Source organism: Rhynchophorus ferrugineus, unplaced genomic scaffold (genome assembly GCF_030347505.1).
Source record: "Rhynchophorus ferrugineus isolate W39M unplaced genomic scaffold, kcgeb_rfMv2 rfM8, whole genome shotgun sequence".
NCBI lineage: Eukaryota > Metazoa > Arthropoda > Insecta > Coleoptera > Curculionidae > Rhynchophorus > Rhynchophorus ferrugineus.
This window is the reverse complement of record NW_027472587.1, coordinates 21,388,595-21,414,054: the sequence shown is the minus strand read 5'-3', so window position 1 is coordinate 21,414,054 and position 25,460 is coordinate 21,388,595. Positions and strand designations below refer to the sequence as shown.

General features: G+C 33.7%; 2 protein-coding genes across 3 annotated transcripts in view; one reads left to right on the top strand and one right to left on the bottom strand.

The window, feature by feature from the left end:
• Nucleotides 1-19,301, top strand: part of Cpap1-g (cuticular protein analogous to peritrophins 1-G) — a 29,264-nt gene extending 9,963 nt beyond the window's left edge. The window contains exons 2-6 of one of the 2 annotated variants that reach the window (XM_076412972.1): nucleotides 17,713-17,884; nucleotides 17,945-18,127; nucleotides 18,190-18,399; nucleotides 18,449-18,661; nucleotides 18,811-19,301. In XM_076412972.1, coding sequence (XP_076269087.1) covers nucleotides 17,714-17,884; nucleotides 17,945-18,127; nucleotides 18,190-18,399; nucleotides 18,449-18,661; nucleotides 18,811-18,975 — 942 coding nt within the window. In that variant the 5' untranslated portion in view covers nucleotide 17,713 and the 3' untranslated portion in view covers nucleotides 18,976-19,301. Of the gene's footprint in view, nucleotides 1-17,712; nucleotides 17,885-17,944; nucleotides 18,134-18,189; nucleotides 18,400-18,448; nucleotides 18,662-18,810 lie in introns of both variants that reach the window. The other variant, XM_076412971.1, reaches the window with a different exon arrangement.
• Nucleotides 1-25,460, bottom strand: part of wech (tripartite motif containing 71 protein wech) — a 155,422-nt gene that overhangs the window by 35,562 nt on the left and 94,400 nt on the right. The window lies entirely within an intron of this gene.

The following is a 25,460-nucleotide window of genomic DNA, read 5'->3' as shown; positions in this document are numbered from 1 at the left end:
TCTTTATAACTCTAGTTTAATCAAAGACAGATTAATGTAAATTGTACTACTTGGGTAAAAATACATACTTAACAATATGGTAGCATTATATTTGATGTAAATTTGAAAGTTTAGCGATATTTGGTGCAAACGTCTTTTTACAAGAAAATTGTATGAATCCATATTTTACGGATATCTCAAAAACTATTCACTCTATGCCGAAAACAATAATCATATTGTTTTTCCCGTCATATTTTTGACCAGAAATGAAAGTTTTAGCCTGTTTGAAGATCTAAACTTTTTTTACATTTTTTCCATATATATACTCAGGGAAAATCGCGATTTTTGGCCATTTTCAGACTTTTCTTTATAACTCTAGTTTAATCAAAGACAGATTAATGTAAATTGTACTACTTGGTTAAAAATACATACTTAACAATATGGTAGCATTATATTTGATGTAAATTTGAAAGTTTAGCGATATTTGGTGCAAACGTCTTTTTACAAGAAAATTGTATGAACCCATATTTTACGGATATCTCAAAAACTATTCACTCTATGCCGAAAACAATAATCATATTGTTTTTCCCGTCATATTTTTGACCAGAAATGAAAGTTTTAGCCTGTTTGAAGATCTAAACTTTTTTTACATTTTTTCCATATATATACTATGGGAAAATCGCGATTTTTGTATATATTTAAAAGTAATAGAAAAGCATCATAAAAATGTCTGCTCAGCTATAAAAAGTTTTCGCCAATTTTTCTTTTATTCTTTTTTATAACTCTAGAAAGGTCTACGATATCTTAACGAAAATACCAATGTTTATATAGTATTAAATGCTAAACAAGATGGTATAATTACATTATGTATATATTTAAAAGTAATAGAAAAGCATCATAAAAATGTCTGCCCAGCTAGAAAGTTTTCGCCAATTTTTCTTTTATTCTTCTTTATAACTCTAGAAAGGTCTACGATATCTTAACGAAAATACCAATGTTTACGGAGAATTTAATGCCCAATAAAACGGTATGATTATTTTATATGTATATCTAAAAATTCTACAAAAAAATGATAAAAATGTCTGCTCAGCTATAAAAAGTTTTCGCCAATTTTTCTTTTATTATTTTTTATAACTCTTGAAAAATCTATGTTATTTTAGTGAAAATACTAGTATATGTGTAGAATTTAATGCTCAACAAGATGGTATAATTATATTATGTGTAAAATATATCTAAAAATTAATGAATACCCGGCAAAAACTACTAGCAGGCAGTAGGTAGAAAAAGGGAACAATACGGCGCCCACGTACAGCACCGAAAAACGTTGTTCCACGCTAGGAAAACCGACGCATATTTGTCGAATTTCGAACGGACAGGCAATGCAGCCTCGTTTTGCAACTGAAACGCGTTACGTTATCGCCGATGAATGTTTAATAAAACTGGACTTTCTTTCGTTTAATTAAAACCGCTTGGGCAACGCGACTTCTCGTGAAGTAACGCGATTAAAATGAGATATTATGCGCGTAATGTTTGCCAAGTTGCTCGACAATTCGGACGCTAAAAAGCAGCTGTTGTTTTTCGTCGTTTGCGATATACACGGTATCGACGGCCGATTCGACCGTATTGCAGGAGAAATAGCGTGGATCCAATCAGGCGTGAATAATGTTGATAATCCAAAAAAAGCGACTACATAACCTACAATATTTTCTTTCACAAAATTCCCCAAAAATGTTTATATAATCTTGTGTTTCGTCTATTGGGAGTTCAACGAGGCAACGATGATGTCTGTCTTTGAAGCCAGCAAAGGAACATTGAACATAACAAGACATTGAGCTTTCTGATGCTTTGTGGAATAGATTCGTAGAATGTCTGAATCGTTTCCAACGGAATATTGTCCCTTCTTGAAGAAGTTTGAGATGGACATTTACTCCTCACTCATTGCTACAAACCCTCCCATAACGGGTCAACTATGTTGAGGTCTGGCGATTGTACCGGCCAGGAAAGATGTTTGATTAAGGTTTGATGTTCCTCAAATCTGATGATTGAACCTTTTTGGAAGTGTGTATAGGTCTATTATCATCTAGGAATGACTGTAGGTACAGGCCGTCAGAATAAATTGAGGAGGAATATATATTGTCTGATTATGAAACAAATTTACAAATTGCAGCAGGCAACACATTAAACATCTTGATGACGCATGTACAAAAAAACTTTGAATATACTATATATACCATACAAGTCCATGTGATTTAGTTCATTCAATGTTGTGATTTTCTGTGAGTTTTAGTAATCTTACTTCATATTTTAACTATAAATACAGGATGACTTCTAGACCCATTTTTCAGATTCCAGATTTCATCATGTAGTTCTTGTTGGTAGTACATATTGGTAATTATTCAAAGAATTTGTCAATATTGTAACTCGTGCAATACTTAACCTGTAATATTTCCTTCTTTCATACCAAATTAATTTTCTATATAATCACGAGCTTTATCTATTTGATATTGATGATGAAATAATTATGGAGGCTACCTATGGAATCAGCAAAGTAACACTGAAAATATATCTTGAAAAATATGTAAAGAAGCCAGATTTTATTGTAAGCTTTGTTATTCGACTTGTGGTGTGCAAATATAGATGAATGAACTCAGAAAGTTGATTGACGGTAGATGGATGGATTTTGCCAGGGTGTGAAGACTCAAGATTGAGGATTATGGTTCCCCAGGTTTCTAAAGCATACTTCAGTTCCCCGTCTTCTGGAACAATAGTCTATTATTTTCTGATTAACTATTCCTCTGATTAGTTACCTGGGGAGATATGTGATTTGGGATTTCAATATGTGATATGATTTGGATGTCCTTGCTAAGATTAGAGATCCAGTTCGTGGAAAATTGATAGGTTGATTGGACAGTATACGTTTTTATTAATAAACAAATATATAATTGGTGGTGTGCTTCCTTGATTGGGATCTTTGTGAGTTTGAGAAATATCTGCTTCAACGATAAGTTTGCCAAAATCTTCTTGGTTTTTTAAAATTTATGTGTCACTGGGTCAAAACACATATGTCCATCATAAGGATCTTGGAGGAATGGCATTTGACTAGCTTCGTTTACAACTAAATAAGTGATGAGTGACTTGATCAGTGTAATGACACCCGGTGAAGTTCTTGAGAATAGTCCTCAATCCAATTTTGATAATTCTGTCTGTTTACATAACTAATACATAAAACAATGACTGTAATTACATTTTCGCAATATATCAGTATTGCTATCACGTTAATATTTCAAAAACAAGATGGCTTCCTCGGCTACTGAGATTGTATTAGTCGAAAAATGTCTTATATCAACGTAAATACTTGTCTGAATGTCAAAATTTGTGAAGAAATATTTCCGAACCAAAAAAGTTAATGTAATTCTTTAAAAATGAATGTTATTACATTATGTACAATGTTTTTATACGTCTATAAAAGTAGATTATAGTTTTTCTGGGATTTTTTAAGGGCTTTCCGCAATTGTGCGGCGTTTCTTCGGATCGGAGAAACATAATTAAGTATTGTAAAACGTTGCTAATATCGATTTTATGGTGAGCTGGCACACAAACTCTCTTTCGCCCGAACCCGAGAAGTGAAATTCGACATGAAAACATAATGAAAAATATAAGAAGCGCCGATCTCGGCTACCTGAGCGTGTCGAACACCTGTTCCCCGATCCAAGTGAAACTCTCGGCTGACGGGCTTTCTGCGATCTGATAGCATATACATTTCGATTTCTTGTTGTTGTCGTCGTTTTTTTCTTTCTTTCGTTATTCGGGTGGAAGCGCCGTTGCGTCCGATTTTCGGCCAATTGCTCAATGAATCTAATTATCCCGTAGAAAGTTACATGAATACGGTCGGTTATCGTTGAATATTCATTGATGGGGGTTACGCAAGTTCTGAAACACGAGCGGGTTTGCGAAAATGGCGAAGGCGGCTTTCCTTGACCCATGGGAAAAATCATGGGTCAATGTCGTGGCCATTCCACGACGCAGAGGATTATTCTCTTTTATTGTGCGGTCGATTAACATTCCGAATGACATAATATTTATTTCGTAGTCGTTTTTATGCAATAAACATTGTGTGGTTGGTTCTCGATTCAAAATGGTGCCGCAAGCGCCAATATATCAAAATATTTTCGATTGTTTTGGTCATATTTCTAACTGGGAGGTCGGAGAGGGCGTCAAACTTTTGATTTCGACCTTCTCAGAAGATTAATTCATCAATTTAAATATATTTCTTTAAATGTATTTATTACATTTTTACTAGCTGTTCTTGGATAACTAGGAGGACCTATCTTACCTACCTCTATCTTAGCCCCTGGTGTAATAATGCTTGTGTTTTGACACTGCTGTTTTTTTCTATTAAATACACCTCACTACATTACACTAAATAAGATCAATGCTTTGATTCTTTTGAGCCTAAGCCCTGTACTAATATTATCCAAGATTTGCAATACTTTGATTTTGACATGAGGAGTGGAATCTGTCCTCTTGTTCTCCTTCAAATTCTTTTGATTTCCTGGGTAGCAGTTGGTATCTGAAGATCTTGATGTAAATAATAAGTTAGCCCTAACCCTCGAAAGATGCGTGTATAAATTTGACAGCTGCCGGATCAATAGTTTGTGAATTATAACATTTTGAGTGAAGCAACTTTTGTTATTGTGAAAAAAAAGGATAAAAAGGAATTTTGCGTGTTGATAAAATATTGCTTTCTGATGGGAAAAATACAGTTGAAGCAAAAACTTGGCTTGATGTTTCCGGACACTGGCCATGAAATTCAACCATCAAGGATTGGTATGTTAAGTTTAGACGTGGTGAAATGCGCACCGAAGACGCAGTGGACGCCCAAAAGGGGTTGTTACCGACGAAAACAACATTAAGAAATCCACAAAATGATTTTGAATGACCGTAAATTGAAACTGAATGAAATAACAGATATTCTAAAGATATCAACTGAGTGTGTACATCATATCATTTACGAATATTTGGGTATGAGAAGGCTCTGTGCAAAGTGGGTGCCGCGGTAGCTCACTTTTGACCAAAAACAACGACGAGTTGATGATTCGGAGTAGGGTTTGAAGATGATCAAGCGTAATAAATCCGAATTTTTGCATCGATATGTGACAATGGACGAAACATGGCTCCATCATTTCACTCCGAAGTCCAATTGATAGTCATCCGAGTGGACTGCACACGACTGGCAAGGTTATGGCGTTTGTATTTTGGGATGCGCATGGAATAATTTTCATTGACTACCTTGGAAAAGGAAGGACCATCAACAGCGACTATTACATAGCGTTATTGGACCATTTGAAGGACCAAATTGTTGAAAAACGGCCGCATTTGAAGAAAAAGAAAGTGTTGTTTCACCAAGATAATGCATCGTGTCAAAAATCCATGAATTGGGCTTGGAATTGCTTGCTTATCCACAGTATTCTCCAGATCTCACTATTTCCTGTTCGCAGATCTCAAAAGAATGCTCACTGGGACGAAGTTTTCGTCGAATAAAGAGGTGATCGCCGAAACTGAGGCCTATTTTGAAGCAAAGGATAAATCGTACTACAAAAATGCTATCGAAAAGTTGGAGGGTCACTATAATCACTGTATCATCCTTGAAGGGAATTATGTTGAATAAAAAAATAATTTTGCCAAAAAAATGTGTTTTACTATGGTAGGCAGTGGACTTTTCAATTGACCTGTTATCTAGGTGCACCTGTACCTGCAAAACTTTGCAGAACTTTGTTCTAGAAAACTTGTATAGTATTCCGTATGCTTGCTTCTATAATGGCAGTTTATTATGTACTGATAATTATGATTTTCTTCCAATTAACCAATACATTTTCCCATTATAACTCCAGTTCTTTCCTTTTCTATTTTATACATTCCTTCCAGCGAAATTTTAAGCAACTACCACATTATTATAAGACTCAAACAAACTTCTGCTTGGTTTTGCTTCTCTTTGATAGATCTTTCATTTAATTTAATTGAGATCTAATGCCTATATCTATCTTATTACAATTTTGTTTGTATTGTTCATTTAATAGAGGTTACTTAGGTAAAATAATGTATTGCATTTATTAACTTCTCACCTGTATGTAATAAAATAATAAGAATTCATTGACATCCATTTTCCATTCCATCTTATCTAAATAAACGTAATCATTACGATTTTAAAGAAATAGATAGAATAATTGAAAAACTTTGCGTGTTTTCGATATATTAGTTGCTGTTTTTAAGATTTTTTGCAACCATTTCCTCTCAAATAATCCCAGGTTAATGAAAATGGTAGGGATTATAAAGAATTTTACACTGATTCACATGGTAGTATAATAATTATTCTTCAACTTTTAGTTTTTAGATTTCCAGAATATGAGTAAATTATGTCACATACCTTAAAAAGCATACGTTTTAAAACAACTTCTACTGAATTCGTTTTTTTTAATATCAAATTACGTCTATTTTGATGGTTACATAATAAAATAGCACCTTTTCTGTCAATAATGGAGAAAATTTGAGATTTTTTGAAATTTTCATAACATTTATTGTTATTCTTGTTCAAATTATTAAAGAGTTATGAAAATTACAGGTCTTATAACGAACTTTACGTTGAACTGGATTGATTTTATTGTACAACTTGAATATACTTGAATAAACTTAAATATACAATGAAATTTGTATTTTCAAGAAGTTAGTGGATCTGCATATATCAAAATTCAAAGCATTTTAGAACGATTTTCAGTTTATTTCGTCCTAAAATACATATATTTTGAGAGTTATATATCACATTTTATTGTATTTTACGCTTTCTTTTACCATTTTCACGTCTTTTTCCTTCTGTTCCCTTTCAAATGATTATGAGATTATAAAAATTGCAATAACTATAAATAATTTCGTGTAAAATCGAATGGTACTCTGCTAGATTTTTTATACAACCATCAGTTTTTGAGATATACAGCGATAACTGCATTATCGGAAAATTACACATATGTTATCTTAAAGATCATAAATTCTAATACAATTTAATATGAGTTTTATCACTCAAAAAATCATTCTATATAATTCTATATAATTTCATCTTCTATTTTCTCATTCTTATTCAAAGTTTTGCTTTGTTTAGCTTTACTGAAGAATAGGAAGCGCGACAAGAAATAAGTAACATGTACATAAGAAATTAGTCGTCTAGCATAACATGTACATTCATTAAATTGTTTAATAAAGTTCATAAGTTGTTAGGAACCAAAATTGCGGGTTAAAAGCCTCAATACAATAAACGAATAATCCTCTTTCATTTCTTTCCTATGATTTATTCCGTTCTTTGTTCTGGGTTTGTTAAGAGCGCCAAAAACATTTTTTGTAACACGTATTCGTGAAAGAATTTCGATTAATAACGAAATGAATCAGCAAACAGAACAAGGAAGATTGAACGCAGATCCAGCGGCACGTCCTCTACATCCTTGTCCGTTGAACGCCGCGACCAATTGCTCGTTCACCCGGCACGGCAAGGCCGTGTTTTTTTCCAAAAAACGGCGAGGAAAACACAAAAGCCTTCCCACCCTTTTCCAAATTGCGATCGGCATCCTCAAGGTCGCGTTTTATCTCCGAACAAAGACTTTCTGTCTCAGTCTCTCTCTTCGTCGCGTCTACTGAACCGAGACGGACCGATAATTCGACTCTGACCGATACATATTGTGCAACGGTATTGCCGTGCGACATGCCTGATTTGGCGTCCGTTGATTTTTTCTTTTGCCATGTGGTTCGGCTTTCACCGATCGAGTAAAATGTTCGCAAAAACGTCGAGATATATCACGAGAAAGAAAAATCGCCGGCGTCCCCTCCCGGGGAAATTACCGATACACTTTTACTTTTTCATCCGAGAGAGAAAGGAAAGTCGGTATCATACGGAGACGTCGGGTGCGTAAAATGGGACGAGATTCTATCGAGGAAAGTTTTGGAAACGAACGAAATACCGCGCGATTTACCAGATTATCGAAACGGACATAATGGGATGGAAACCGATCCCCTTTAACAGGAGGAAGCGAGAAATTGGAGACTATTTCGTATAAGTAGAGACCAGGTACCGTTTAGGTAACAGGCGACGGCTGCTTTTCGTTATTTTTACTTCAGGCTTCGAAAAGAGAGATCCGCCAGAGGGATAAGATAACGATAATGTACAGCGTTGCCAAGTTGTAGGGAATTTCCCAATCTACGTGAAACTTCATGTTGATTGGGAGTCGGCATGGTAAATAAAGTAGCGCTAGTTCCAGTCGAAACACTTCTATAAGAACTCTAAATACCTACATAATTATCTCAAAGCATTCTTACTTATGAATATCGAACAACCCAAATACAGATACTGTAGTGTCTTAGATAATGAAATCTATAAAAACTAACTCATATATCTAATACATCCATTCCTGATGATACTGTCTGTTGAAAAGCTGCATAAACTTATTTAATATAATCTTTTTCATTTGCAGCATTTAAAAAGAATGCTACTAAAATAATTATGAGTTATTTTGTCTGGCTGTAGTCAACGAAGTGTGACTATCCTAGAGACACTTTCTCTTAAGAATTAACAATAACTTATTTAATATCCCATTTTTTATTAAAATTATTATATAAAAATAATCTTATTGAGGTTATATTAAAATCTCTGTGACATTTTCTTAAAATTAGCTTGTACCATTAATGATATTGCGCGATTTTTCTCTTCGAAAGGTTACAAGCTAGCCAGGACGAAAAATCGCGACCTTAGAATACTAAAAATCACAAAATAGCTTCGTCCTATGCATCATAATAACCAGGCCGATCTCCAATACAATCATCGAGGCATTGTTCTCGATAGAACAATAACGTTAGTCTCCCAATCCGCCACCAAGCCGTAGGCCTTTCACTTACAGCTCTAGAAAAACGAAAAGGAAAAAAATCCAGAAAGTGCATCGTTCGACATAACATTTCGGCCGCTTTCGTTTCAAATCAAACCCCCAGTTCAGAAGTAAAAGTCCTCTCGCAAACAATTTACACAGATATGTAATATAATTAGCGATAATATTTCTCGCTGTAGGATGTGGGTCAGATATTGTGCAAATAACAACAAGGAACAATTAAATCTTTCGCGTTTTTTGAAATGCGATTCGGCGTAATTGGATTACGACTGCGACAACAAAAAATCTATTTAAATTTTAGCTGTAATTTAATTAATTATGAATTACATGGACTATGTAATGTTTCCTAGGTGAATTTAAGATCGTGTGTTAACACTGAATGTTTTGTAACGGTGAATGAACTGTCCTAATACTTCCATGGACATTTTTCCTTCCTTCATTTCATACTCGATTATTTGCCGTGTGGAAATTCTTGTTTTATTAATGGGATATTTCCTCCACGCCGTTTTCTTGATGATTTTTTTCGTATTTCATCCTCCCTCAGAGTGATATTATACAACTTGGGGGAAAAAGTCCCGCTACCATTTTGATTGCCTAAATTATATCGGCTAAATGGAGACCGCGATTCGCTATGTAACTTTCGACTCTTTTTATGGCATTTATCATGACATCCTGCAACATCTGAGGCTGAATTTCTTCAATTTCGTCACGAATATTGTCCTTAAGATGTTGAATCGTTTAGAGCTTATTCATATAAACTTTTGATTTTAAAAAACCCCATAAGAAAGTCTTAGATCTGGCTGGCCATGCTAAATCGCTACTTCTTGCTGAAACCACATGTTCTTTAGTCCTTGTTCTTTCATTTTAGGCACAAGAAAATTTCGATTCATATCTTGGTACCGTTCAGCAGTAACAGTAACTGCAACACCTCGGTCATTAAAAAAAAAGGGACCAAGGATGTTTTCAACATGAACTGCACCATAAAGTTGTTTTTAGTGGATGCAATGATGTTATATGAATTAATTGATGATTCTGTGTTCCCCAAAACTGACTGTTCTGTTTATTGACGTGGCCACTGAGAAGAAAATGGGCTGCATCGCTCATTATCAATTTAGACGAATAATCTTCAATTTCACCAGACAGCCTTAGGATTGTATTATTGTACTCAACTCATTGATCAGGATCTCTCGGTAGCAGTTTTTGGACTAATGAATTTTGTACGGGAATATTTTCAAATAACTTTTAAAAGTTCGTCTTAAACTGCGTGCAGAAATCTGTAACTGGGAACCACTGGGTCTTTGAAGTGATGTTTCTGGAGACTCTGCAATCCTATCGCGCACCAGAGCCCCACTTTCAGCATTACGAGACGTCCGTTGTCTTCTAAGACGAGGCCTATCTGCTGTCGTGCCGTACTGTCGAAAATTCGCATGGATTTGCAACAGATGGTGTCGCTATGTATTAGCCTCACTGACAGTCTTCGCTAATCATAGTTACTGGTTTTAACTGTAGACCATACATTATTACTGTATTTATAAGTGGTTTATATATTTTTATTCTTGTAACTTTTTAACAATCCTTTATTTGCATCGAATATTTTGTTTGTTTATATAAATGTATCCTTTATTCCTCTGTTTTTCCTATTGCGTTCTCTTTATTCATTCTCAGTTTCAGTATTTGTTCTTCAGTTCACAGATATTTACCTCTAGACCTTACTGTACTTCTACATATATTCCTAGTAATATACTCCATGCATATGTTGAAATGTATATGTCTCTGTCACTTATTATAAATTATTTTGTTTCTCTTTTTCTTATGTATATATTGGTTTAAATTACAGCTAGTACAATTGTTATGCTTTGTAAGGGTCGTATGTACAAAAAATAATATTTTTCGTGAATATAGCCCTTTGTGACAATACCATCAGGCTTGTCAAAGTTACTACGCAGTATAGTCTGTGAAAAACATCTGTTCTCAACCCTAGACCCACCATTTCAAAGAGAATGCAGCTACGGTTGTCGAGATTAGAAAAATCTGGTTGACCTTGAAACTATATAAAATAAATGGTTTGAATGGTTATAAATTGAAAACATTACTTTTTGTATGTTGGTTTGCTAATGATATCAAAAAATGCATTAAAATATATGAAATGAAAATATGTATAATGAAAGAATTTGTTGATGTTCATTACTGTAAAGAAGATTATATCATGATTATACTATGGCTTGATATATCCATATTTTTCATTTCATTTTGTTGATATAGTATATTTTTCTATAGAGCAGTGATCTTTAGTAATTTCTAGTTCATTCTAGATATTATCTAGATACAAAATTAGACTAAATAATCACATATGACATAAGTTAGATACTTTGACACTATCGAATTTCGTCTTCTTTTATTTATAGACAAAATTGATTATTTTATAATTATCGATAAAGCTTTAATGTCCAAAATTTTAATTAATTATTCAACTTTTTATTGTGATCATTTATTAGTTATTGCTAATAACCTCGAAGAGAACACATTTTTTTTGACATACCATTTAAGACGAACAAGCGATCAATTAATAAAGAACTAGAAAAGGAATAACCAACGAGGCAATTCAATTAACAATGACCATATGTTATTTCGAAATGTTATTAGCGCGATAAATGTCACGTCCTGCAATAAAACCAGTCCGTTTCTAGAAAAATCAATACGTACCAAATCGGAACTGTACGAGATCCAGTACGCGAAAGTGTTACCCAATACGCCGCCGCCTGTCCGGGTCAATTTATATAATAATAACGACCTCTAGTTAGCTAACCGCCAACTAGAGTGCACTATGCATACTGTCGGTAATTGGGGTTTCGACACAGATGATGGCGCCATATTACGGCAGACCGTTAACTTAACAGAGCGTTTACAAAAAAAACACGACTGCCAATTGCTTCCTTGAATCAGTTTCGTTATATAACAGGTCAATTGAAAAGTTCCCGGCCTACCATAGTAAAACACTTTTTTTGGCAAAATTATTTTTTTTATTCAACATAATTCCCTTCAAGGGTGATACACTGACAACAGCTACACTCCAACTTTTCGATACCATTTTTGTAGTACGATTTGTCCTTTGCTTCAAAATAGGCCTCAGTTTCGGTCTCTTCTATCGACGGAAATTTCGTCCCAGTGAGCATTCTCTTTAGATCTGAGAACAGGAAATAGTCGCTGGGTGCCAGGTCTGGAGAATACGGTGGATCAGGAACTCGAAGCCCAATTCATGGATTTTTGCCATCGTTTTCACTGATTTCTGATACGGTGCAGTGTCTTGGTGAAGCAGCACTTTCTTTATCTTCAAATGCGGCCCTTTTTCGGCGATTTCGTCCTTCAAACGGTCCAATAACGCTGTGTAATAGTCGCTGTTGATGGTTCTTCCTTTTCAAGGTAGTCAATGAAAATTACTCCATGCTCATCCCAAAATTTAGACGACATGAACTTGCCAGCCGACTGTTGCATTTCCCCACGCTTTGGAGCGGGTTCATCGTGTGCACTCCACTCGGATGACTGTCGATTGGACTTCGGAGTGAAATGATGGAGCAATGTTTCATCCATTGTCACATATCGACGCAAAAACTCGGGTTTATTACGCTTGATCATCTTCAAACATTGCTTCGAATCATCAACTCGTCGTTGTTTTTGGTCAAAAGTGAGCTCGCGCGGCACCTACATTGCACAGAGCTTTCTCATACCCAAATATTCGTGAATAATATAATATACACGATTGATATCTTTAGAGTGTCTGCTATTTCATTCAATTTCAATTAACAGTCATTCAAAATCATTTTGTGGATTTTTAAAATGTTTTCGTCGGTATTCTTTTGGGCGTCCACTACGTTCACCATCTTCGGTGCTCATTTCCCTACGTCTAAACTTAGCATACCAATCCTTGATGGTTCATTTTCCTGGGGCAGTGTCCGGAAACTCGGCATCAAGCCAAGCTTGTGCTCCAACTGTGTTTTTTTCCCTTCAAAGAGCAATATTTACATAAGAAAATACATATAAACAAAAGTTACTTCACTCAAAATGCTATAATTCACAAATTAATGATCTTACAGCTGTCAAATTTATATATGAGGATCATCTATGTGTCAGCCCGGTGACTTTTCAACTGACCTGTTAATGTGAGATGTAAGAAAAATATTATTGCACAATAGCTTTGGTATAAAACTTCTAGAAAATCTACGTTCTCCTTGTTCTTTGTAGGATGTAGGACGATACCATATGAGTGTGCGAGTGTTCGAGCTATTTTGAGGTCCAATATTGTTTCCTGTAAACCAGTCGACTTACTCTATATTGCATCTGAGGAAAATCGCATAATTCCGATCGTATAAGCTTTCAATTTTGTGGGTATCGCGAAAAATTCGAGACGTAACACATATTGGATAATAGCCGAGGACAGATAAAAAGCACGGGACTCTTACTTCCGCCACTGTCCGCCCATAAAAAACGTTGCAGTTATGAAGCGTGACGTGTAAGTCTTTCGGTCGGACACATTCTTGAAATTAGATAAGGCATGAGTCGATTTCGTAAACGCGCTTTACATAACCTCGAGACCGACGTTGGCGTTGCATAAAAAGACTCACGCCGAGCTTTTTCCTATTCGAAGGGATTCATTTCGCCTTCGAGATGGATTTTTTTGTCGAATTCGGCGCTCGGCGTCGGATCGCAACCCGCGAGGCGGCTGAAGTTTATTGTTATTACCTCGGCGAGATTGCTCAATCCCTCGACATTCACTGTTGCTTGCATTTTTGTTGAAAAGCGATCGTAATTATTACGCTATGCCGGTGTTTATGCGGCGGGTTTGCTCTCGTATAAACGCGAATATCATGATCAATAGCTGTGGCGTAATGTTTCTCGAAATAATTGTTAATCCTTCAGTAACAAATACCATATTACCATACAAGATAGATATACAAGGAATGAACAAAATAATACGAACACTTGACATACACATAATATTTACTTATTAACAAAATGTATAGTCTCAGTTGATCATTTGCTCTTAAAACATCTGCAATTCTTGGTGAAATAGATTCGTACAGTGTTTCCACCGGAATATTGTCCCATTCCTGTGCCAGAACATCCGCCATTTCCTTCAATGATGTCGGAGATGAAATTTACTCCTCACTCACTATTCTAAAGCTCTCTATAATAGTTCAATTAAGTCGAGGGAAAATGTTTGATGATATCCTAATGTTCCTCAAACCAAGATTGAACCGTGTTGGTTGTGTCAATGGGGTTCATTAACATCTCGGAATACTGCAGTGTTTGGTTGCAATATAGTGGTCATAGAACTTCATCATTGACGATGTCGAGTTATATAGTCTATTCAAAGTTTTTTTGTACATACGTCATCAAGATATTTAATGTATTGTCTGTCGCAATTTGTAATTTCGTTTCAGAACCAGACAATACTTTTCTTCTCATTTTATTCCAGTTAAAAAGAGAGACAAAGCTGTCTAATTAGATCGAACGCGTAAACGAATGAGCCTGTCGAAGTCGCCGGTTGTCAGACATATGCAAAATTCTTGAAAGCAATAGTAATAAGAGGTTAGAACTCTAACCTATAAACTATTATGGCTGTATAATTAACTGTAGTTTTTAGACGTACTATAATGTTAGAATAAATTATATATTTTTTTTAATAACATCTTTATTAGATACGCTTAGTACAATCTTAATTATTATTATTAATACAATTAATTTATTACTACTTTTCCTATGTGCTTGGATTAATTAGCAAGCAAGACGAGTACGAGAAAATACATCAGTATGTATTCCTCAAATATAAAATTATAATTATTTATTAATTATTAACTTATAGCTATAGTTTACACTAATAATACACACTAAATGTTCACACAAGTTCGTATGGTTTTGTTCGTTTCAGTCTCCTGACATCCTGTGCGCTGTCCAGCAGTTGTATTGCTTCCACGTTAGAATGATTTAGTAATCTTCTTTCGTGTTTCAAGACGAAATCCTGCACAACTTCGCAAATCCATTTGATTTCCAGGTCATCGTGCAGTTCTTCATTGGTTACATAGCGATAGGCATTGGTAATCAATCGAAGAATCTTGTTTTGACAGCGCTGTATGACTAACTGATTTGAATATTTAGTGCAACCCCATATTTGCACCCCATAGGTCCAAATTGGCTTTATAATTGTATTATAGATCAACCTCTTTGATTTTAGATCAAGTTGGGAGTATCTTCCGACTAACCAGTATAGTTGTTTTATTTTGGTTCTAATGTGTTTTGCTTTTTGTCTAACGTGATGCTTCCAATTTAATCTACCGTCAAGATGGATTCCAAGGTATTTTGCTGATTCTGCTTGAGGAATCGGGCATCCATTGAGTGATATAATTAAGTTTTTATTATTTCGCCTTAATGCAAAATTAACGTGGACAGATTTGGAGCTATTAAGTTGAATTTTCCAATCTTTTGTCTATTTGTAGATTTTGTTGACTGCCACTTGCACTTTTTCTATTGCCCTAGGCAGAGATATATCTTTTGCCATAATAACTGTGTCATCAGCAAAGGTTTCAAGAAGTGTTTCTTTTGTTGTTGGAATGTCAGCAGTGTAGAGCAGATACAGGAGAGGTCCTAAGACGCTACCTTGTGGAACTCCAGCCGAGATATTTTTAAATGTCGAGAACGCCTTTTCGTGCGATACTCTAAATTTTCTTCCGAATAAATATGACTCCAGCAATTGACAATAGTTACGCGGTAATAATTTGCTCATCTTACAGATTAATCCCAAATGCCAAACCCGATCAAAAGCTTGTGAGACATCCAGGAATATTGCAGGGCAGTATTTCTTTTCTTCAAACGCTCTTTCAATAGCCGCAGTTACTCTGTGCACTTGATCGATAGTTGAATGGTGATTTCGAAAACCAAACTGGAAATCTGGTATTGTTACCAAATGTTTAACACGTTTATATATCAGCTTCTCAAATAGCTTTGATATTGCAGGTAGTACCGAAATAGGCCTGTACGATTCGACTTGTTCTGCAGGTTTGTCAGGTTTTTTGAGCATAATTATTTGTGCAACTTTAAAGCATTCCGGGACATGCTTCAGCCTTAAACAGGCATTAAATATATATGTCAACATGATGATTGCTTTTCGTGGCAGTTCTTTCAATAATCCAGGTGAAATGCCATCTATACCAGATGCCTTTTTAGGATTGAGGTTATCAACTTCAATGGCAACATCCAGTGGAGAAATTAGATTTAGATCTACATCGGGTTGATAAATAGGAGATGTATCCATGGTAGATTCTATATCATTAGGCCGAAAAATGTTAGCTAAATATTCTGCGAACGATTCAGCTTTTTCATTGTCGCGTCGAACCCATTCATTTCGATCATTTTTAATAGGCGGTATAAATTATATTTGATAACATTTTTGTTCAATTATTTTCATTAGATTAGAATTTTGTTGTATGTCAAAGCCAAACTGAATTAAAATTCAGAGATGATGCGCCAATATTACGACTTTTTGATGACACAAATTTATGTAACGTATGTACAAAGTAACTTTGCATAGACTATACATTTGTAGTACTCCGGCCAGTGATATGAATCACAGGATCAACTGAATACCGCGATATTGTCGCACAATTTCACCGATCGCTTGTTTGAACTGTGGTAGAACAAAGCGTATAACACAGTAAATATAACCTACGAGACTTGGCATACAATCCGGGCGATACATACACGTGGAATTATCTACACAGAAGCAGTGTTGTCAACCAGCATGAAAGTTTTGAACCAATATACAAGTATATGTACCATATAGCACATATCACGACATATTTTTCGATGTATGGGAAGAATCAGAAATCAACCGGAGCTAAATATGCTAAATAAGGTAGATGTTGAGCGTTTTCTTGGTACAATGTGATGTTTTCTTTTGTAACCTGGGTTCTTTTTCGGGAATTTTTGGAAACAATTGGTTCAAAAGGTTATAACAATGACATGAGTTTATTATTTTACGCGTCTGAGGATGATCACCCGAATTTTGATCGATTTGTGAGTCGCTTCTCATTTTGGAGTCGCAGATACAGATTCTACATTATTTCTTACTTATTTGTATTAGCTAGTCTTATTGTCGATGAACAGATGGTGCTTCGCTAACATTGTAAAACCTGGTATCAGGTATCAGTATATACTACAAAACGATTTGCTTATATAGAAGTAGCTTATATAGAGCAAGAATGTTCCTCTAATTCCGTTCGACCACAAAACATTCGAAATCACTCATAACAACTTTAATCATTTAGATTAGGCTTGGGCTCGAATTTGACGCGTATTCCGTGGGGTAAATACATGATACTGATAAAAAAAACGCTAATTTTTCAGGATTATATCATTAACAGATGTCTAATCTACCGATACGATGTTTCTGACTAGACAATTTAACGATATCTTAGTTGTGACACTTTCATTTATAACGTAAGACATGTTTTACCACTCTATGACTCCCTCACGCCTTATGTAAGAAAAGAAAGAATTAGTTCTCCCTCTCACCCCATTGGAGCTTACGTAAGATAAAATACCTGATAAAAAGTATGGAAAAACAGGGAGAACAATATTAATAATGAACGCCAAAAAGATTCAAGTATTCTTTTATGAAATTATTAATGAATAGCCTATAATTTCGTCAAAAGGCGGAGACATACTAGTACTTACTTGCAAGCCCGAATTTGTTTTTTTTAACTAAAATTCCATCTGTAACTCAAGCATCAACAAAAATATGATAATGACGTTTTACTTTCAGTATGAAGATTTACATAGCAACATTCCTGCTGTTCCTAACGGCGGTGTCCTGTTTGCCCGATGCGCGAGGCGTGACTCCCGGTATTCCCGGGTATACCCAGCTTAAATCCGACGAACTGAGGTACCTCCAAAACCACGGCTTCGGTGCTACCAGGAAGACATTCAGACCTACCGTAAGCTCCATCTAAGCTTTTTCCAAAAATTACCACTATACCACATCTTTTATCGTATAGGTAGCATACGAAGAGGTCGAATACAAGGACAGCAACCCTGAATCCACCCAGGGTCAGGCGACGTACGCCGTGCCCAACTATCCCGTACCCGTCAAGACCACCCCCTTGAAAGCTTTCGCCACCGCAACCCCCAAATACTTCGCCAGTCCGAACTCCAACGATTTCAGAAGACCTGCAGGTCCTGTAAGGGTGAGATCCTCTTTTCTTAGCTACAATTTATTAATTTGGAACGCTCGCTTCGACAGAACAAGCTGGAGGAGGAAGAGGAGGAGGACGACAAGGAGGAAGAACAACCAGACAGACTGACCGAACTCCTGCCTCAGTCTAAGTTCCAGTGCAACGGTAAGAAGACCGGTTACTACGCGGATCAGGATTTGGGCTGCGAGATCTTCCACTATTGTCACGAGAACGCCAAGCATTCTTGGATATGCCCAGAAGGTTTCACATTCCATCAGGTAATATCGTCGAAACCGTTCGAAACGTCGCTAATAAATATTATTTCAGATTCAATTGATTTGTATGCCTCCTGGTGGCGATAACATCTGCGAAAAATCATCGGACTATCATTTTGTCAACGATTATCTGTATAAACCAGTCAATCTTCAAGAATATCAACAAAAACCCAATATCAGCTTGAAATATTCTGACAGGTACTTCCCCGAAGCTTACAGGCCAAAATTTGACGATGATGATGCCCCAGTTCAACATCAACACTCTGTAAGTATAAGTATTTATATTCCATTATTTATAGAATGGTGAATACGCCAGGTAATATAGCAGTGCGACAACCCGAATAATGGCGAATGCGCCGGGCATTATACATTAACGTATATTATATAGTCGTTTATAAAAACCCTTGTTTATAGGTTCGTGTGGCTAACGTGCAACGCTACCAACCAGTCCAATCAAGCACTTTCAAGCCGCAAGCTGCATTGGGTCAGGTGTTCAGGTCACCCGAAGAAATCAACATCTCCCTTCAACAGAGGCGACCTCAGTTCAACACACCCAAATACGACTCGTACAGGAAGTAAGCCGGGTTGCCTAGAGGCAACCAGCCAGCCAGTCAGTCCGACCACGTTTTTGAAAACGAATCTTTGACGAAATCGTTTAATTGAATGCCGCGGACGCATGTTCGGTTGCATATATTCGCCTATAGTTAGTCTAATCATTTAATTATTTTGTCGATACGTACGTAAGGAGCGCAAGTCCTGCCAAAGATTTGTTTTCGATAAAAAACACCAAACGTCCCCCGTGTATATAACTTATAGTCAATGGTATAAAATAAGTATTTAATGTTGAAACGATATTATTTTTTTTGTGAAATTTAATTTTTAATTAATAAAACGATAATATTTTATATGCTAGTTTGATTTACTTCTAAAAAACTTACCACTAAAGTCTACTTTAAATAAATGGCCAATGACAAAAGTATATATATAAATAGATGCGCTATAAGATGCCATTTGGTAAATACAAGTGAGTTTGTTAAAAAGTCAAAATTGTCACATTTAAAATTCTTCAAAATAACGAGAAAAATATTTGTATAGCGATAAATAGTTTTTCAAAATGTTTACTCTATTTTATATTAAAACACTCGAAAATCTTAATATATATGAATGAAATATATATTAATAAAACATTATGAGAATTCAATACTTAAAAATATGATATAATTATATTGGGTATCAGTTACAAATGGTTTTGGTTAATTCTTCTTCTATTAGTTTTTTTTTCTTAATAAGCCCAACAAGCGAACTAAAAATTTTAGATAATAACGATAAAAATATTTATTCAGGTATAAATAATTTTCGCAAATTTTTCTTATATTCCTTTTTGTTACACCAGATAATCTTACGATATCTAAATGAAAATATCATTATTGATTTAGAATTTAAGGCACAATAAGACAACATGAATATAATACGTGCATAACTAAAAGTTTTAAAGATTATTGATAAAAATGTCTATTCAACTATAAATAGTTATGGCAAATTCTTAATACATTCTTTTTTATAATTCTGGAAAAGCCTATGATATAATAGTGAAAACCACAGTTCCTATATAGTATTCAATGCCTAATAAGATTATATAATTATATTATATGTATAACTAACATTTCTAAATATTGATGATAAAATATATCTGTTCAACTAAATACAGTTGATGTTAATTTTTCATCTGTTCTTTTTTATAACTCTGGAAAAGCCGATGATATGGTAGTGAAAAATAACACTATTTATCTATAATTAAGTTCTTAATAAGACGGTATAATTATACTATGAAGATAACTAAAAATTCTAGAAAATAACTACAAAAATATCTGTTCAGTTATAAATAGTTTTGGCTGATTATTCTTCTACATAATTGCATAACTCTTAAAAAGTCCACGATATATCGGTGAAAATATCATAGTTTACGAAGAATTTAATTCTCAATAAGATAGTATAATTATATTTTGTGCATTCGTAAAACTTCTATAAAATAACAATAAAAATATCTATTGATCTATAAATAGTTTTGGGTAATTAATTTAATTTTTTCCTTATAACTATGAACCTAAACAAGATAAATCTCCGAAATGCCCAGTACATATATAAAATTAAGTACTTAATAAGATAGTATGGTTAGCTTGGCTGAATGTTTGGTGGTTTTGACAAATTATGGACTAAATACATTTTGCGCTAGTTACTTATTAATCACAATTTTGCTTATATCTCAAAAACTATTAGCCTAACATGAAAAATAATGCTATTCTCGATTTTCTCACCACAATCATCATAGAATATGGAAATTTCACCTCATTTGGAAGCCAAAAATTTTTTTACAATTTTTCCATATATATACTCAGGAAAAATTGCGATTTTTGGCCATTTTTTAACTTTTCTTTATAACTCCGATTCTAATGGGGATAAATAGTTTAAAATATCACTACTTATGTAAAATTGGATGCTAAATAAGATGGTAATGTCATTTTTGCACAATCTTGAAAATTTGAAGAAATATGACCCGGAGGTCGTTTTTGCTGAAAATTTTTTAAATTCGATTTTTACTTATATTTTAAAAAATAATTGATATACTCTAAAAATAATGGTTTATATGTTTTTTTCACCGCCATATTTAGCAAATATGAAACATTGAGGCCATTTGGTGACTCAAAATTTTTGACCATTTATTGCCCTGAAAAAATGTTAAAAAATCGAGCCGCACTCGAGATTGAACATATATACCTTAAAGAATAATATAGATAGGCAAGCAAAACAAACTATTTGATAGGTTAAAATACAAATTTTCTATATAGTTGAGATTCTAGAAAATAATTACAAAAATATCAGTTTCGTAATAAATAGTTTTAATTAAATTTGTCTTTTATTTTCACTAAAACTCACTAAAACGGGAAAAGTAGAACATAAAAGAATCAAATGATCGGTATATATGTAGAATTCAATGCCCAACGTTCCTCAAAATAATTATACAAATATCTGTTATGAGTCTTGGGAAATTACTCATAACTTCGGAAAAATCATGATAAGCTACTGAAACTATCAGTTTTTACGTAGAATTTAAAGCTTAATCGAACCAGGCAACTACGTTTTGTATATACTTAAAAGTTCTACAAAATAACAGTAAAAATAGTTGCGGTTAATTTTTCTTAAAAATATAAATTGGCGAATGCGCCAGTCCAAAGAGCAAATTTTTTTCTGGAGGACAATAATGATAATTATAATAGCTAAACATATTAAACGCTCAATAAATTTAAACCGACGATTGGAGAAAGCATAGGAAGATTTGTTATCTAAAATGGCGAATGCGCCGGAGCTTGAAGATATTTGTGTTTGATACAGTTTAGTGTACAATGCTTAAGTATAGTTCATTGAATATATATAATATAATATAATTGGAAGTGTAATTCAATTATTATAGGATGGAGAAAATGTATAACGCAAAGATATACAAAAAATCTCAAAAAGGTGAAGGCGCCGGAGGTTAAAAACAATTTTTGTCAGGAATAGAACGATTAATCAGAATGAAGGAAATATTAATTTCGAATTTTAAACTGATTTATTTTTAGGAAGAAAACATAAAATGCACAGAGCTTAAGCTTATTTATAATAGATGAAGGAAATTTAAATATATTAAGATTTTGTCGTTTTTTTTTTGAAAACTACGTTAAAATAGTCTACGTATAATCAGTTATCTGCTTTTTTCCAAAATTTCTGCTTCTGCTTCGATAAGGTCAGGGTCATTGCCAGTCGATCCAGCCCATCTGATTCAAAACATCATGTTTAATTCCCCTATAAATATTCAATGAACGGTTATTTTCGGCATAAGGCAGTGGCGTCCTAGAACGGAACAGCGTTACCGAAACGGGCAAAAAACCTCGTCCTTCCTTCTGTCGTCCTATTCTAACAACCGCCAGCTTGTACAGCAAAAACTCGTACATCATCAGTAACCAACAATAATAAGCAATATTTCAGATATCACAGTATCGTGATTGGAGAAAAAAATGTATGATTAATTTGTGTTTGCTATTCGAGATTTATTATAATAAAAAACAGGAAGTGTTTCTGATAAGTTTAAGATGATAAGTTAGATGCTAATATCACATTGAACACTTCTGCAACTATATTGGTGATGATATAAATACAAAATTTGTCCAAATGGGACAATGTCAAAATTATGACTAGAACATTTTTGACGAAAAATCAATCAATACATATTAACACTAGCTATCTTTGGCTACTTAACCAAGATAATTGGGATTTATTAGAATTTCTGTTCGTAGTCTGTTATGACAAAATCTACAGACCAACACTATGAGATAAATTTCATAGAGCCAAGGCAATATCTTATGCCTAACTTGGTAATTTCATATTTTTATATATTCTGCATGAGGTTTTAATATTCTATCAGGTCAATAACATCACAGTAATTTGAACAGATCCATTTTTAGAAAGATAAATTTCTTTTTGTTTTGGTTTCTTAAATTTAGTTTTTGAAATTCTCGAAAGGCGATCTAGTGCTGATTGGTGTTCTTATTATTGTCTAGGTGACTTTACTAAGACGAAAATGATGTCTAGACTTTTGTTAAATGTTTTTAGAACTTCTTTAAATACTGTGTCTCTCGACTTTTCTCATGAATTTTGGCACCTAACTGATTTAGAAGGTTACAATAATAATCTACATTTATTGTTGTAACCAAAAATTGTGCTACCCAAAATCAAACGTTAACATTAGCTTGGCACCTTATGTTTCTGCAATGTAACAACCATTGATCCTGAAGCTTTTTGAAATCTAAAACAGTACCAAGTGAGTTTCCTAGAACATTTTATAGTACAAAATTATTAGTTTCAACTGTCAATAGAATTGTAACATGTAACATTTTACTTATGTTTGTGATAATACTTAACAATCTTCAAGAAAACATGTCCTAGTATCTCTTACTTTAATATTTATTTTGGAGGTCAAGTAAAAACGGATTCGAATTTTCTTAAATATATTAATATTTATAGAAAATTACTATTGTTTAAAATCATAAATTGTAGTTTCAACCAGTTGAAATTGAAGCAATATGACATGACATGAAAATGTTATGAGTTAAGTCGATAAAACCTACAACTTATTCGCACAAACGTATTTTGAAACACGCGCAAGAAAAAAACGTTTCCTAATTACAACATCAATACGGTTTTGACCATAACTAAAACCGCAGTCGTGTATTTCGCGGGACAATTCTCTCCTGTCGCTAAAGTTGCAATAATAAACCTAGCGGAGCGGTACCGGAACCTTTTAATTAGCTTTCTTTGGCTGATAAAACCGAACCGAAAAAATCACCGACTTATATTATATCTCGAGCCACTGTTATAAAATTAAACGGAACGGGTCAAACGCTTATAGAAAATTATCTGTCGTATATTTATAGTTTGAATTTTAGTTTATCCGGTGATTTATAGCCCGAAATTAGAATTTAAAATTAAGTTGTATCGACAACATCTTGTTCACTAAACGATGTGATATTAACAAAAAAGAATAATACCGCTAAGCTACCTCTATAAATATAAAAAATACTCATGACACCTAATGCATTCAGGTGTCTAGTAGTATATCGATTCATCTTGCAAAAACGTTACAGGAAATAGACGGGACGAGGAAGATGATTGTGGTTTTAATATTTACAATTTATTTGTTTGTGTTGGTATAATTCAGGAAAATATTATATATATATATATATATATATATATATATATTGTTAGAGACCCATGATTGGTCCTGTCAGTTTGGCCGAACTAGCTACTCTTTCCACCCTTGGCGTCGATTACAAAGGACGCTTTTGATAATGGATTTTGGATAATCTTACAATATCTAAATGAAAATATCATTATTGATGTAAAATTTAATGCACAGTAAGACGATATTAATATAATATGTGCATAACTAAAAGTTTTTAAGATTATTGATAAAAATGTCGATTCAACCAAAAATGGTTTTGACAATTTCTTATAACATTCTTTTTTATAATTCTGGAAAAGCCTATGATATAATAGTGAAAACCACAGTTCCTATATAGTATTCAATGTCTAATAAGATGATATAATTATATTATATGTATAACTAACATTTCTAAATATTGATGATAAAATATATATGTTCAACTAAAAACAGTTCATGTTAATTTTTCATCTATTCTCTTTTATAACTCTGGAAAAGCCGGTGATATGGTAGTGAAAAACAACACTATTTATGTAAAATTAAGTACTTAATAAGACGATATAATTATACTATGAAGATAACTAAAAATTCTAGAAAATAACTATAAAAATATCTGTTCAGTTATAAATAGTTTTGGCTGATTATTCTTCTATATACTTTCATAACTCTAAAAAGGTCCACGATATATCGGTGAAAATATCATAGTTTACGAAGAATTTAATTCTCAATAAGATGGTATAATTCTATTTTGTGCATTCGTAAAACTTCTATAAAATAACAATAAAAATATTTATTGATCTATAAATAATTTTGAGTAATTAATTTTAATTTTTCCCTTATAAATATGAAACCAAACAAGATAAATCTCTGAAATGACCAGTGCATATATAAAATTAAGTGCTTAATACGATGATATGGTTAGTTTGGCTGAATATTTAGTGGTTTTGACAAATTATGGACTAAATATGTTTTGCGCTAGTTACTTATTAAACACAATTTTGCTTATATCTTAAAAACTATTAGCCTTATAGGAAAAATAATGCTATTTTCGATTTTCTCACCACAATAATCATACAATATGAAAATTTTATCTCATTTGGAAGCCTAAATTTTTTTAACAATTTTTCCATATATATACTCAGGAAAAATTGCTATTTTTGCCCATTTTCAAACTTTTCCTTATAACTCCAGTTCTAGTGGAGATAAATAGTTAAAAATATCACTACTTATGTAAAATTAAATGCCAAATAAGATGGTAGCGTCATTTTTGTATAAATCTGAACCTTTTAAGAAATACGACCTAAAGGCC